Source organism: Silurus meridionalis, chromosome 15 (assembly GCF_014805685.1).
Source record: "Silurus meridionalis isolate SWU-2019-XX chromosome 15, ASM1480568v1, whole genome shotgun sequence".
Taxonomy (NCBI): domain Eukaryota; kingdom Metazoa; phylum Chordata; class Actinopteri; order Siluriformes; family Siluridae; genus Silurus; species Silurus meridionalis.
The window spans coordinates 12487918-12503562 of NC_060898.1; the positions used below are offsets into that span (position 1 = coordinate 12487918).

Below are 15645 nucleotides of genomic sequence, written 5' to 3' on the forward strand. Positions count from 1 at the left end.
CTAAATTTTTATTGTTACAAGTGCTCGCAAAGGGAAAAAATAACAATGCTCTCTCCAATTCACTTTCAGTAAGTAAAAAAAAGAAAAGAAAAAAAGGCTCGGAATTTATTGAAGTACCTGTTTCATTAATGACTGCCCGATCACTGCTTGCTGCTTTCTTTCTACACTCTTGTGATGTGTGACTTTGGTAACAAGACTTTCATCTGAAATCACAAAGACCTTTATAAGTAATTAGTTCACAGTTACTTTATTTATTTCTTTTAAATTTAGGGCCATTTTAAATCTGAGCTGACTAACCCCACCACATCCATTTATAAATCCTTAAAGAGTGAGTGGTAGCTTGAGTCATGCTTTTTACACCAGAATAATGAGTGTGAAGCATGGTGCCGGCTCACACCACTCCAAACACTATCAACTAAACTCCAGTGTCAGACTAGGTTTGTGTGCCTCTCTGCAGGTGGTTTCCTGGTCACTAAGCGGATGTTGGATATGTTCAAGCGGCCCACTGACCCCCCGGAGTATAATTACCTGTACCTGCTCCCTACTGGCGTCTTCGTGGGAGGCTATGGAGTAGCTCTGCACAGTGGCTATGACATAGAGCAGGTCAGATTAGATAACAACGCTGACAATATATGCATATATTCGACTGCTGATATATTGCTGTAAAATTGCTGGTTTTCATTGCATCATATTTGTTTGTTTGGGCTCAAGACTCACCTGCAATGTGTGCATTGGTTTGATTAATTTGGTAACCCCTCTCTTCCTTTTTTTTTTTTTTTTTTATTTTGGTTAGATGATGTACCTGGGCTCTGGCCTGTGCTGTGTTGGCGCTTTGGGTGGTTTGTCCACTCAGTCCACGGCACGCCTGGGTAACGCTCTGGGTATGATCGGAGTAGCAGGTGGCATCGCTGCAACTCTGGGTGTCCTGAAACCCTCCCCGGAGCTCCTGGGCCAGATGAGTGCTGCCATGGCTGTGGGTGGCACCGCTGGTGAGTAGAATATTTTGTGTGTGAGTTTGGTGCAGAGCTGTAAAAACAGACATGCGTACTGAATCACGTGTTCCTTTGAAGTCTCCAAACAACCATAGAAGTGTGTGTCACTGTGTAAGCGGGTGAGTCAGTAAGCTGCCTGTGAACTCAGGTAATGGTCATCAGGTCATGAGTCATACGCAGTACAGCGGCGGTGTCTTTGTAGCCAGTCACATCTAATCTAAATTGCTAATTATTCCTGGAAACCTGCTGGAATGGAGTTGAAGCCGTCCCGCGCATCGCCTGCTTGATTCCAGATGTTAATTTAAACCTCCAGGTCTTTGCCAGTCTTAAACACGCACTCACAGACACACAAACACACACACACACACACATCCTTCAAAACTGCCCTGACTGTTTTTCCCATCAGAGCTAAATACAATTTCGCTTCCCTTCCTCTTTACAGGTTTAACCATCGCCAAGAAAATCCAGATTTCGGATCTGCCTCAGCTGGTGGCTGCTTTCCACAGTCTGGTCGGGTTGGCTGCCGTGCTCACTTGCGTGGCAGAGTACATGGTGGAGTACCCACACTTCGCCACAGACCCAGCTGCCAACCTCACCAAGATTATTGCATACCTGGGCACCTACATCGGTGGCGTCACCTTCAGCGGTTCGCTGGTTGCATACGGCAAACTACAAGGTGAATTCTTATTTTTCCTTCCATATTACCCTTTTAAAACGATCTGGAACTTTAAATGTTATAATACTCTTTACTGCCCTCCGTGGTTGGTGAGGGAAATGCAATTCTAACATACAAGTTTCAACCAAAAGAAAAACTTCCTTTGCTTTTTCTTTTAAGATCAAATGATTGGCCTGAGTCAACTTTGTCATGATCAACCGGGGTGGAGCCTATTTCAGGACCAGAAATAATTGTAAAACTTTGAGGTTTAAGAAACTAGCTATTGACTTTTTGTGAATTACATAAAAAATACACATCAAAACTAAACATCATTTAGTTAATTGTCATTATTATTAAGGTTTCATTCCTAAAGCCTTGATCCTTTTTGCTTACTCAACTAAAAAAAAAAAAAAGCACCCCAGTAGGTGCTAGTCTAAGGCCCTGCAGACATCGGTGCTGTTTGTTGACCGGCTGCCCCAGCAGTGCCACACATGCCCTGTGTTTAAAGCTTGGCCAGGCGGAACCTCTCAGAATTTGGCACTAATTTAGCCCCTCCACCCCCCAAGTCATTTTCCACTTGTCCCCCCCCACCTCCCAAAAAGCTGGAACACATTATCTCCAGGAGCTTTCCCACTCCTCTACCGGCGTGCTGGAACCCGAGGTCTGTGCTGATGCAGAAGATTACAACTCCCATTTTTATGCTCGTGTGCATTTTTCAGTTCGGTCAGGGCTTTTATTCTCGGCGGCTATTCAAAGAGTGTGCTAAATAAAATTCCAGTCCATCTACATTACAAACCCGACAAGTCCAGAAGTAAGTAAACATGATAAGGGTGATTATAGACCGTATGATCCACCGTAGCTAGATCGTTCTAATCCATTGCTCGATCAGTTAAGCACCTTAGATAGCCTCATATGGTTAGTCTTGTTTTCCGACATTGTACAATTCTTGTACAGTGAATGAACAGAAATGTTGTGTGCACTTGGGGGGAGAAACAAACCCCCTTGTGGCATCATTTAGTTGTTTCTCATTTGTTCTTTGACCCAACCATCTTTCCCATGCATGTAGTGGAATATCCACAAAGCTGGTTTAGTTTAAACCTCTTATGTTAAACCTTTATCTCGAAAGCGTCATCTTGCTTCCTTGCCTTGCAGGTCTCTTGAGCTCCGCCCCACTCATGCTCCCAGGCCGTCACGCTCTGAACGCCAGCCTTATGGCTGCCAGCGTGGGAGGCATTGTGCCCTACATGATGGACCCCAGCTACACCATGGGCCTCACCTGCCTCGGCTCCGTTTCCGCCCTTTCGGCCATCATGGTGAGAGAGCCAGTGCTTTTAGGCTGATAACTGCTAAAGATAGTTTATTGAGTTAAAGAGGCTCAGATGGCTTAAATCACTTAGAAACATAAAACATGTTGAGCAGGTGTGGTTCGTTCTTTATAGTCAGACCCAAATATCTCTGAATACGTTCAGTATATACATGTTACAGAACAGAAGGGCAGATAAGAACAAACCAAATCCATTTAACTGAATTTGTATCTTTAATGCAAGGAAATACAAAGTATTACCTGGACTTTAACTGTATCCCAAATGTGCTTAATTAGTTGCATACTAGCATTGTTGTAATTTATTCAACCAGAGCTGCTTTTGTGACCATAGATTTAGCTGGTGCAGGACAACACTGAACACAAAGTAAATGCAAATAACAAAGCTAATTTAACAGGTTATAGCAAACTTAATTCTTTAGGCTACTATCTAATGAAGTGCCCCATAAAAGGCTGCCGAAATTTGAAGAGAGACTCATTCAGTTAAACTAAACACTAATTACACTAACTAAAACCACTAAATACACTCATATTTATTAAGAGAGAAGAAAGCTGTAGATGCCCTTGCACAGGCAAATGGCCCTTCAAAAAGTCAAACAATAAGCCTTAGTTGATCAAACTTAACATCTAACAAACACTGTTAAAAGGAATTAAGCTGTGTTTGATGCTCAGTTGTGGCTCCCCTCAGCCTTTGCTCAGTATGTGAGAACACAGAAGGGGTAGTACCAGGCACTGTCTTGTCTGTTTGTTTATGACTGCAGGAGGAGCAGCAAACAAGTCAGAGATTGAGCGTGAGCCAGCAAGATTCTTTCCCCAATTATCCTTTTGTTAGTGCTTGTATATCAGTTTCCATTTTTTTGCTTCTACATGTAGGGGTTGGGTGGGGCAGGACGTCTACTGCCCCACAATCACACAAGCTTTGTTCTAATCAACAGAACACCGGCTTATATCTTTAAAATGTTTTTAGTTGATAATTTAAGAGTTAATTAGTATTATAACAAAAGTTGTGCAGTTTGAATGAGTACTTCATGAACAGATTTTTTTTAAACAGATCACGCACGATAGGCTCTGCCTTACATGCACCTATAGACAAGCTCCTATAGTATCAATGTAGTATTTTCTTTTTGCCTCAGTCCAGACTTTTTTTTTTTCTTTTTTTATTACATATTGCATGTGGTGATATCTGAATCCTGGCAAGAAACCATGACCATTTCAGGGTAAAGCATTGTTAATGAAATTTCATGGGAGCTCTCAGAGAATTTCAAGAGTCCGTTTGCCCATTTACCTTGGGCAAAATTTAAACGCAAAAAAAAATCCGGTGTATATAAACTACACATACCTTTTTTTAATGGTCATCGATGTTAAGTATAAACACCTGAGAAGAGGTTTTGATAAGGAGCATTTTATAAGCTAATCTGCACCACATCTAAATACTTCTTGGCCTGGTACATGGCACAGTAATAAATCCATGATGAATACTGGTTTTCAAGTGCTATGTGATCTGTGTAAAATTATATTCCACAGTTGCCTTATATGTAGATCACCCATATTTCATATTTTGATGACTCCACAAAAGAATTTTTGATACAAAATAATCCATCGATACAGATCGAACAGACTTTTAAAATCTGGTCAGAATGTGTTGATTTACTGTAACGGCTCCAAGAGTCATGTTACTTCAAATCATATTGAAGCTCTATATTGAAAGTCTTTAGAACAAACGCAGAAGAAAGCAAGCTTGTGTTTTTTTTCTGCAACATGAAGCTGTGCTTTCTTCTTTCCACAACATAAAATGTAACAATAAACAGCTCTATAATAAATAATAGTTATGGCAATCTAAAATAACGCTGAATAATAAGTCGCTGTGGTTTAAAACACCCCGAGCACTCAGCATTTTATTAAAACAGCATAACACTGGGCATAACATTTTATTCCTCACTTACCAGTTGAGTTGTTTGTAGCTTATATTGAGTTGTTTTATTGTTGTAATTGTGGTGCGTTTGTGTAGGGGGTAACTCTGACGGCAGCCATTGGTGGAGCAGACATGCCAGTGGTCATCACTGTGCTGAACAGTTATTCTGGCTGGGCTCTGTGTGCTGAGGGCTTCCTGCTCAACAACAATCTGCTCACCATTGTCGGAGCGCTGATCGGCTCATCTGGAGCCATTCTGTCCTACATCATGTGTGTGGTAAGATCCCAGATCCCCTCAATATTCTCACCTTAATGTTTTTTTTCTAGCTCCCTACACATGTCCATTTGTGGACGTGCATATATTCAATACATCTAGAAACTGTTTATTTAAATATGTTTAGCATATTGTATTGCGTACATGTTTTTACTGCTGTGAATATTGTTGCTATTATTGTAGGAACTATTTGTAAATGAGTTATGATTTGGCAAAGTGCACGATGGATAGGTATAATGGTATAAAAATATTTTTACATATACATATTTTTTATTAAAGCAGTGTTCTCCACCAAGGGACGCTTACTGTTAACCCTTTAACATATATCTGATTTTTTTTGTTTTGTTTTCCTGCATAGGCCATGAATCGCTCACTGGCCAATGTCATTCTTGGCGGCTATGGAACCTCCTCCACCGGCGGGGGCAAACCCATGGAGATCACGGGCACCCACACAGAGGTCAATGTGGAGCAGACTGTGGAGATGATCAAGGAGGCCCAGAACATCATCATTGTCCCAGGTGATGTGTGTGGAGAGAGAGACAGAAAGAGAGGGAGAGAGAATCATTGAACACGATGTTTGCAAGATTTACCTAGCCCTGATTGACAGCCATTACATCACTTGGATTTCTTTACATCGCTGTTCTTAGAAGTGCTGTCTTTACATGTTGCTCGTTTACAGATGGAGGTTTGTTTTTCTGGAGACTCTGGCGCTCAGTATTCATTCATTGCTTTTTAAACATTAGAATGACATTCACCAATTGTGATCATTACAATCAGTATTATTTGGGTTCTCACACATACCTGATAGAACAGGATTTGTTTAACAAGCTATAAATAAATGTGTACAGTTTGCTGTAATGTGGCTGATGCACATTAATCAGTCTGGAGTTCAATATGTAAAATTATTATCATTATTATTATCAGTAAAGTGAAATGGGATCTAAAGGTCTTTCTGAATGTTCAGGAATTGTTTGTGAGACTTTTTTTTTTAACCAGTGTCTCTTTGTGCATCAGGCTGCTACCTGCATTACAGACACCAGCACTTTATTGCTGGATCACATTTTCACTCCAAACCAGTTTGCTGTCTGCCTGTTTGTGAGTCTCTGTGTATCTCAGGGTAGTTTCCCCCCCAAAAAGGCCTCCAAAGCTGTTTGTGGTTCTTGCTGCTTTATTCTTCTCAGCAGACTGTTTTACAGTTTGGTTTTATGGTCTGACAGCAGGTCACGGGGTATCAAGCCGAAGTCAGAGATGATGATGCACGCTGGTGTCTTGTGTAAACAGGGCCACAGGGCCAAGCACAACGGATCCAGTGTTTTTATTTAATTTAAACAAACCATGCAGCATGGACAGATGTCTTCAGACAAACCTGTCTTAAACATGTACTACTGTCTCAGTTCATCAGTCATTCCTGCATCACTCTTTGGTCTGCTCTTTTTTTCCCTCTATGGCTGGTTTGTTACTTTCTATTTTTCTGGTGCTTTTTTCTCTTATTTATTTTTCAATTTTCTAATACTTTACTATTTTTAATTTCCTTCCAATATTTTCTTTCTTTCTTTCTTTCTTTCTTTCTTTCTTTCTTTCTTACTTTCTTTCTTTCTCATAGTTTTATGGTCTTCTATCTGTTTTTTATTTGTCTACCTATCTATTTTGCTTTCTCTCTCTTTCTTGCTTCTCTCTCTCGCTCTCTCTCTCTCTTTTCTCACTTTCTCTCTCGCACTCTCTTTTGCTCTCTCTCTCTCTCTCTCTCTCTCTCTCTCTCTCTCTCTCTCTCTCTCTCTCTCTCTCTCAGGTCTAGTTTTGTGAAAGTGCCACAGCCATGTTTGGATTTTCACATTTCTCATAATTGGAGCAGTCTCAGTCACTTTATTTGATTGACACCTGCAAAAACATTTAGGCCTTTTTTAAGGTTTAACACCGGATTTTTCTGGGCATGATTGTTTTCCTTAGGAGAAATGTCCGTTTCCAAAAAATAGGACGTTATGAAAAAGTTAGAAAATCATTAGGATCACAGGGGGATTGTTGACATGCAACACACTGTTTTAAACTCCGGGTTTGGCCGCTGTTGTGACTGCTCTGTCAAAACCTATCCAAAATCATTGAAGCTTTAAATGATTAATTGCCTTTTCTTTTCATGGACAGGAGGTCATGGTGTGTTTTGTCAAGCTGCTAAGTATTTCCATATTTGTTTCTACCTGTGACTTTTTAACCTTTGGCTCTTTCTGCGCTTCACTGTGCATCTCCTCGTGAGCACACGTAAACAAAATAGCAGCTCTCAGGTGAATGAACATAGACTAAAACAAGACTAGCATCAACACAGACTAAAACAATTTCACAACATGTTCGTTTTTCCTTTGATGTGAGTTTAAGTGTCTTTGGTGGTCACCTACCTTCTTGTCTAAATATGGAAGGGAGCATCAGGCATGTTGGTTTTGGTACTATTATGAAAAAATGTCCTATTGGAGCGAAGTAGGTTTCAGAGAGTATGCATCCTGCTGTGAGAATGGGAAGGTATGATTGCTTGGAGTTGTAAAAGTTACAGGGTGGGAACAGAATTTATAAGCAATTCGGGGATTCGTACTGAGCATCACTGTCTGAGGAACTGCAAGGTTCACAGAACGAACACGTCTGTAACAAAACTGTCACACTAGCACTGATGTAACAAAGAAATTTGATTGCAACATAGTGAAAACCAAAGCAACTAGCAGGTATCTAAGCATAAATGAGAATTGTAGAGTGAATTGAGTGATGAGGTAAACAATCACTTCTGCTGTAGAATGCAGGGTAGAACCCGTGTTTTGCCAAAGGTTAGCTAATGAAGCATTCGTTATGGTATAACACACACAGCCAAACATAATATTTAGGGCTTTTAAGGCTTTTAGAAGAGTGAAAAGAGAAGTTAAAAGAACTTTTATCATTTGCAAAAACAAAACAAAAAGGAATCCTGGAAGAGGAATCCAGGATTCCCCTCCTTTTTTAAAGTCAGATCGTCATTCATTAAGTAATAAAAATGTAATCTTGTTACCGTTTACTGTAACATAACCGCATTAATGAGCTTCGATATTATTCTCCTCCATGTCCATTGTGTCTCAGCTCATCTGCTGCATGTTAAACTAGCTGCTAAAGAGTCTCCTTTATTGTTTTGAATAAAATAATGATTTATTTTTTTTCTAGAAGCTTATGGAACCGAACAGTGAAACATAGACTTCATGGAAATGTTTGTTCTTTTGCAGGTTATGGTTTGTGTGCAGCTAAAGCTCAGTATCCCATTGCTGACCTTGTCAAGTCTCTGACAGAGCAGGGCAAGACAGTCAGGTATGTATACATGTGTACACTGGATGTTACTAAGACATTACTATTATACAGATTGGGCACATTAATATAAAATACAAACTCGCCTCATAAAATCAGTTCCTAAAGTAAAAATTCTGGGCAGTTGGCACTCTCCTCAAAGCACAGACCTCACTCGCTGACATGCAGGCCAGTTGGAGAGCAGTAGGCATGTCTGGTCATTTAGTTTAAATATATATTTAGAGTTGATGATGTTTTGCCTTCAGTGGATTTGTTTTTGGCCAGTTTTTCTCTAATGGTGGAATTAAATGTTTTTATAATCTGAGGTAAATTAAGCCTGTGGTTCCTTTTTTTTTGGTTTGTTTAGTTTAGTTAATGATTGATTTGACTTTGATACAGTCTCAGAGGGTGCTCGTGGTGTAGTTGTACAAATAATGCACACTTTGTGACCATTCAGATTCGAGAATTCAGCAGCACTGTGATGTAATACATTTTAGCTGGCTTCACATTGCTGGAAAGCATGTATTTAAGCAATGTTTATTTTCATCAGGTCTGTGTGTTTCTAGTGTGTAATACAATGAATTGATTATATTGGGTTAATCATGTGCCTATAGTGCCTATCCGTAGTTATGGTTTCTGAGATACACATGCACGTTCCCTTTGTTTATGTGCAACAAATCAGGCCATTTAATGGTATAGATTTACTTTGACAAATATATGAAATGTCCAGATGTTCAACTTTTATTTTAATTGAAAAATCCTCCCTTAGTATAAATAAACATCTTTACACACGCTTGGCATTTGGACAGTTAGTTTCTGCACGCATTTAGCTAAAAATACTTTGCCATTACTTTTCGTCAAACTTGCCAGAGGTGATCTTTGCTAGTTGTATGTTACTTTCTGACCTTGAGATCCAGAGCAGTTGCCCAGCCATTTGACCAAAGTCCAGTGACTGGGCAGGTCATTCCATGATGGATGACATTCCAGCTGACCCTTTGCTCTCTGAATAACAATTACAGAGCTTGGACGTATGCTTCAGGTCATTGTCTTGTATGCTGAAGTTGGTTTCGGTTAGCTGCAGTTCAGACGATATTGCCAAAGTATGGAATATTAGCCATGTTGGTTCATTATACTTTTAATCCGGATTAAGTCTCCAACATTTCCTGCACCAAAACAACAACAAATCATTAAGCTTTTACCCCCTTTTTTGTCTGTGGGTGTGAGGCAGTCTCCTGATTTCCTCTTACACAATTCTACACAAGTTCATCACTTCACAGAATTTCTTCCTCATTCAATCTCCAATTCCTATGTATTTTGCCTCGCAGCTAGTTTGTTGCATATAAACAAAAAGATCATGTATGTTAAAAATGATAAGACTAGGAGTTTTCAAACTTTTAAGAGTCACTGTAAGAGGGCAGTAAATTTTTCACACAGGTTCAGTTGGTGTTTGATAACTTTTCTTCTTGACAAACATGTAACTATCATTTAAATGCTGTGTTTAGTCTTTGATCTTCAAGCTTTTATGCAACTTTTATACAATTCAAGTTTTAGACGAAATCATGAGAGGGTCACATACTTTTTCCTGTATTCTGATTATTCATTTAAATCAGTCATGGTTAATAAAAACATTTCAGGACTTTTGCCTCATGTACCAAAAACAAAGCAGGTTACAGATTATTTGCCTTCTTTAAGGTTTGTTTGTGTGTTTTTTTTTTTTTGTTTTGTTTTGTTTTTTCCCCCCTTTTCTTCAGTTATCCTTACCTTCTTACCACACTCGCTTAACATGCAGAGAAGCTAATTACTGACTCTTCTGTGCCAGAGCGTTGGTTTAAAAGGATCTCACAGCAGACTACACACTCACACACACACACTCTAATCAGTTCCAGGTTGTTGGTGTTTCTTGCCAACCTGTTCTGCTCAGACGAGGAAGGGGGGTGTGTTGGTCAGACAGTGTTGTTTAGAATTGATCAGCGTTTTGCTGTTTTGGAAGTTGTAGCTGTGTCACACTGAGAGTTCAGAGTTGGGGTTTGGGTTGCATATTTCAGGCCTTGCATTGTGCTGCAGTGAATTTTTGTCTCCACTTCTGAATACAGTTTTTAGCTTGGTGAAATGGCTCTCTCGAACCCGTTCCACTTGTGCGTTAGGGTCCCCCTCCCCTCCACCTGGTCAGGCACAGCCGTTTCGCTCGGGCATGGAGGAGTGGAGTGGAAGAGAGAGGCAGGCCGGAAGCTTGTGTAATTTTCTTGCATTCGTTTGATCTGGGAGCTCAACAGCTGCTTCCTATTAGTGCATTTGCAGTTGATTACAGGGGGAGATGGGTGGCCGAAGAGTGGACAGATTAGGTTCGAGCCCCCCTCCTTTACATCTCCACCTCCTTGCTCTTTTTGGGATAATTGGCACGGGGTGTCGTCCTGTTGTGGAGGCCGTGGGCAGAGCAGTGACTCGCTTGTGTTCTCTGTTTGCCTAAACATCACAGGTTTTCTTATCGCGAGTCCTGATCAAGCCATAAGCAGTCACGCTAAAAATGAAGCTGAACATCTTTTGGTGTTTTCAGAGCAACAGGTGTGTGTCTGTGTGAGTCTGTGTTTGCGTGCTTGAAGTAATCATGAACACGGGGCCAGGCCTGTATGCTCCACCGTCCGTGTCCCCTCACCCCACCCCACTCCATCTGCAGCTAACTACAAATGCTGATGGACAAATCCTACGTCTGAGACTTTTGATGTTTGTTCTCTTACACAGCTGATCACAGCCTTTTCTCTCATGCCTCAAACAAACACTTGGTTTACTCACAGTCGATAGAGACAACGCGATGACACGTTGTTGCAAGAGGTCCTGTTCAAATTGAGAGTAAAGAGATGAGATACAAATATTCTTCTTCAAAATCAGATTTTTCTCATTTTGGCACACCATTAAATTTAGAGTATTTACAGAATAAGGATATCTGCATTTAGGTCTAATACATTCGGAGGCGACAGATAACTTAAATTCTAATTAGTTAATGAGCATTTTTCTGACAGCCACTTTTTCAGTAAATGTACACAGTGGAGCTTAATCTGAGCACGCCACTTCCTGTGAGTGTTGGCAGTCATCTGGGTTTTTATGGTGAGGCCGGGTCATAAAGGCACTCGGCAGCCTCAGGGGCCTGATCCTCTTCCTCTAGCAATTTCCCCTCAGTGTGTGTCTTCACTACTGACAGTGTTAGAATGATAGACTTGACTCCAACTTATTTCCTCTTAACTTGTACAGGCAACTTGACCCCGGGTTTTAGTACATCAGGCCAGGTCAAAGACCTCTGTAATTCCGTGAAAGATGTGATCATAGTGGGTTTGTAATGTAATGTTTTGCTGTGCAGGTTTGGCATCCATCCTGTTGCCGGGCGCATGCCTGGGCAGCTGAACGTTCTGTTGGCCGAAGCTGGTGTTCAGTACGATGTAGTTCTCGAGATGGATGAGATCAACCATGATTTCCCTGGTATGTTTTTTTTTTTTTTTGTGATTAAATAATTTTCTAAATTGTCTAATGCTCGCAGATTTAATTTTGTCCTGTTGTGGTGTTTTGGCCGTGTTCAGAAACCGACCTGGTGCTGGTCATTGGAGCCAACGACACAGTGAACTCGGCCGCTCAGGAAGACCCCAACTCAATCATCGCTGGAATGCCAGTGCTGGAAGTCTGGAAGTCCAAACAGGTGAACCTCCCTTACTGCTTTCTTCGCACCTTTCACCCTGCTAGCTACGTGTTCTCCTGAGCATTAATGATAGTTAATTTGAATAAATGCCCTGATTGCTTATTAAACCAGACATTTTATGTGCTAGCTGAGGTCACATGTGGCACAGAGTGTGGTGGCTTTCACACTACAGTTCAGTGAAAGCCAGCCACAGACCACCGTTTTCAACGTGGCCAGATCAGTTGTCTTGGCTGCTCCCGGACTTTCCCAAATGTACAGAATTTAAGTCTGAAAATGAACCAAATATGGATTGATTTATCTCGTATCCAAAATCTTCCATCAGGTAAATTTCTTTGTGCTGTACTTGTTTAGCAGCGCTTCCAGACAAGAATGAACTGTTTAATTTTGCAATTCTTTTTTACATTTTTTTTGGCGGGGGGGGGTTGGGGGTTAGTGGTCTCTTCCAAAATCAGTAAACTCTCTTTGTAGTGACATTACTAATGACATGAGCTCATTGGACGATCGTGATAGTCCTATTGGCTGGTAGGTTGTGAATCTGCTGCCAGAGTTCTGATTGCTCCCAGATTATGAGGAGTCCTTTCTACATCCCCAAGCCCAGCTGCAGCTGAGCAGAGAGGCATCCTGAAAAATGATGTAGCAGGAACTGCAGGGAGATGACAGTCAGGTGAATCTCTACTTCCGTCTCCAAAGCCGATCCTTCATCACCTTGCCATCAGTGATCATCAGTATCCCACTTCGGCATCACCAGATGAGGTGGCTTTCGTTCCAAGTATTCTTCAGCGTCTTGAGCACCACCAATGCATAGAGACCAGCAGCGCAGCGAGGACTCCTCTCCTGTTTTTACTTATTCAATTAGCAAGAAAGGGTTGCTGTTTCCCAACCAGATGCTCCCAATCACAGCACAGCTCTCGCTCGCTTTCCCAGGAAGCGCTCGGCTCGGGTTCTACGCCCGAGACACTAATGACGCTTAATTTTGTAAATGGCAGATACTTAAATATCCATTAGATGCTGGAAGCATGATCTGCTTTCTCTTTCTCTCACTAATGCACAAATACAAGACTAAAGTCTAACACATTTTACATACAGGTGTAGGACAGGGTTATTAACTAAGTGTTGCTGTGTTTGGCCTCAATTACCTTCGGTGAATAATATTTTACAGTGACGTGAGTCTGTTAAATAAATAGTCCGGCTTAAAATCAGAGAGGAATTATTTGTTTTTCCTGTCTTGTGGCCAATACAGGTCTGGTGTCTAAGATTTACTTTTCACTAATGTACCAGCAATCTGTGAACCTTTGTTCATGGTTTATCAAGGACAACAAGTGCTTCTCTGTGCTAAAAAATCAAAGCCACACAATTCCACCAATTACCTCTGACCTCTGCTGAGTCATCACATCTATAAGGATTGAACCAAAATTGTTATGTACAGACTCAAATTCTCATACAGTTACATAATGAAATGTTTACTGGCTTTTTCACTGGATTTCACTGGAGCCCATCCTTTTTCCCCCCACTCTGTGTTTTTTATTCATTTATTTATTTATTTTTAAACAGTAAAGCTGTTTTATTCCTTCGTTTGTTAAATGGCATCCGCTCTGCATTTTTTTGGCTTCAACTTTAAGGTCTGTGTTTTCAACCCTCCAGGTCATCGTGATGAAGAGGTCTCTGGGCGTGGGCTACGCAGCTGTGGACAACCCCATATTCTACAAAACCAACACCTCTATGCTTTTGGGAGATGCCAAGAAGACATGCGACGCATTGGCTGCTAAAGTGCGTGAAGGTTAATAACTGGAACACTGAGCATCTATGAGGGAATTAAAAAACACTGTACCCTCTTTTAAGGGATCAGGGTGTACAAATTGACCATAATCTCCCTTAGACAAAGTAGAAATGTCGATGAAGGCTCCCCTTCTTTCCACACTCCCTTCATTTCCCTTTTATTCATGAAGATTTAGTTAGATCGTTCCCCAGTATTTGCTGTTTGTTATGCCTAATTAAATTATACCAGAATGTCTAAAAGCATTTCAACAATTCATTAGTCAAGGCTAAGCACAACTTTTTTTTTTTTTTTTATATATATATATATATATATATATATATATATATATATATATATATATATAAAGCAAGCATCCATTTTTCATACATTTTTAAGGCATTAGTTTTTAAGAGGGAACAGTGCATGATAGTTGACCAGTTTGTGAAAAATTGAATTTTTTTTTTTGTTTTTTTTTTTTTTCTTCTTCTTACCTCATTAAGGAGTCATGGATTTAAAGGATCAACATCAGAAAATTAGACATAGCAGCTTGCAATAACGTCGGCAGTGAGATTGATTCTCCCATGTAATTCGGTAAACAAGACAAACGTCAGCATGATGTTCACGTCTAAATCTCATGCTGGTCCATGTGCCACGCCGTCTTGCACCCCGCGTTCATGGCGTTAGCGCTTGGTGTTTTTGAGTGCTGTTAATAATTGTGAGCACTAAGGAAAACACAACAGACCCTACCTCTCGACAGTATTAAACCTGACCAAATCATCCCCTATGACGAAGCCGATTTCCCGAAAAGCATTTCCCAGCGGATCTTTAACTTGAGCTACAGCAGCATTAACACACCCAGCTTGTTCCTTGATTTTAGGCAGGAGGTCTGCTTAATACATCTTCACTATTTCAAGAAACAGTTGGTATAATTTTTTTTTAGCGTCCCCCTTTACCCCCCTCCACCCTGCAGTTGAATTAGAAGAAATAAGCAATAAAGCAATCACAACATAGGAAGTAAATAAGGCGGGAGATAAACCTCTTGATGGTTTCTATTTGATATTCAGATGATCTCACTCCACTTTTTACTATGTTTATGTAGAAATATTGACGCTGTTAAATATTACTTGTGCAAAGTGAAGGTGAAGAGAAAAGCATTTCATTGAGTCATGGTTTGCAGATTAAACGAGTTTATGATGTACAATGAAGTGTGTTTTTCTCTCTGCAATTCATCATAAAAAGTCACTCTTAATAAACATCCAAAAAAAAAAAAACACTGGCTCAGATCATTTCTAAAGCTGGATGCTTTTTTTTTTTTTTGAAGATTAAATCGTCTGTATCGCCGCACTTTATCTTTTACATGTGTTCTGATGAGGAGTATCGGCACAAGTGCCAGTGATTGGCCATTGTCACTTTCGAGGCCAGCCGGTGCATTATCACGCGCTTATTTTCTCGCCCTTATGATGCTTGAAGGGATTGCATGAGTTTATCATGAGGGTTCCTTTAGTTTGGTAACAAGTGACACTCAGACTATGATATCCATCTATATCTTTTTTTTCTCTCCCAGGTTTAAAGGAACAACTTGGCCAAAAATCAAATCTGCTAAAATGTGACTTTGCACTAACTTCACTCTTTGTTTAAATGATCTAGTTAAGCAAGTGAAGTGTACCCTCTTTAACAAATAAAAAGAGGCAGCAGGAGAATTAGATATTAAAGCGCTTCAACAACGATCTGCTTTGGTTGGATTGCCATTTTCTTACCCATAT

General features: G+C 40.4%; 1 protein-coding gene across 1 annotated transcript in view; it reads left to right on the plus strand.

Annotated features, from left to right (window-relative positions):
- The window catches only part of nnt (nicotinamide nucleotide transhydrogenase), a 37173-nt gene extending 22020 nt beyond the window's left edge, over window positions 1-15153 (plus strand). The window contains 10 exon segments of the mRNA XM_046867612.1: window positions 458-603; window positions 794-989; window positions 1435-1668; window positions 2800-2960; window positions 4977-5156; window positions 5512-5671; window positions 8384-8465; window positions 11794-11912; window positions 12011-12126; window positions 13768-15153. Coding sequence (XP_046723568.1) covers window positions 458-603; window positions 794-989; window positions 1435-1668; window positions 2800-2960; window positions 4977-5156; window positions 5512-5671; window positions 8384-8465; window positions 11794-11912; window positions 12011-12126; window positions 13768-13908 — 1535 coding nt within the window. The 3' untranslated portion in view covers window positions 13909-15153.
- The last annotated feature ends 492 nt before the right edge of the window (window positions 15154-15645 follow it).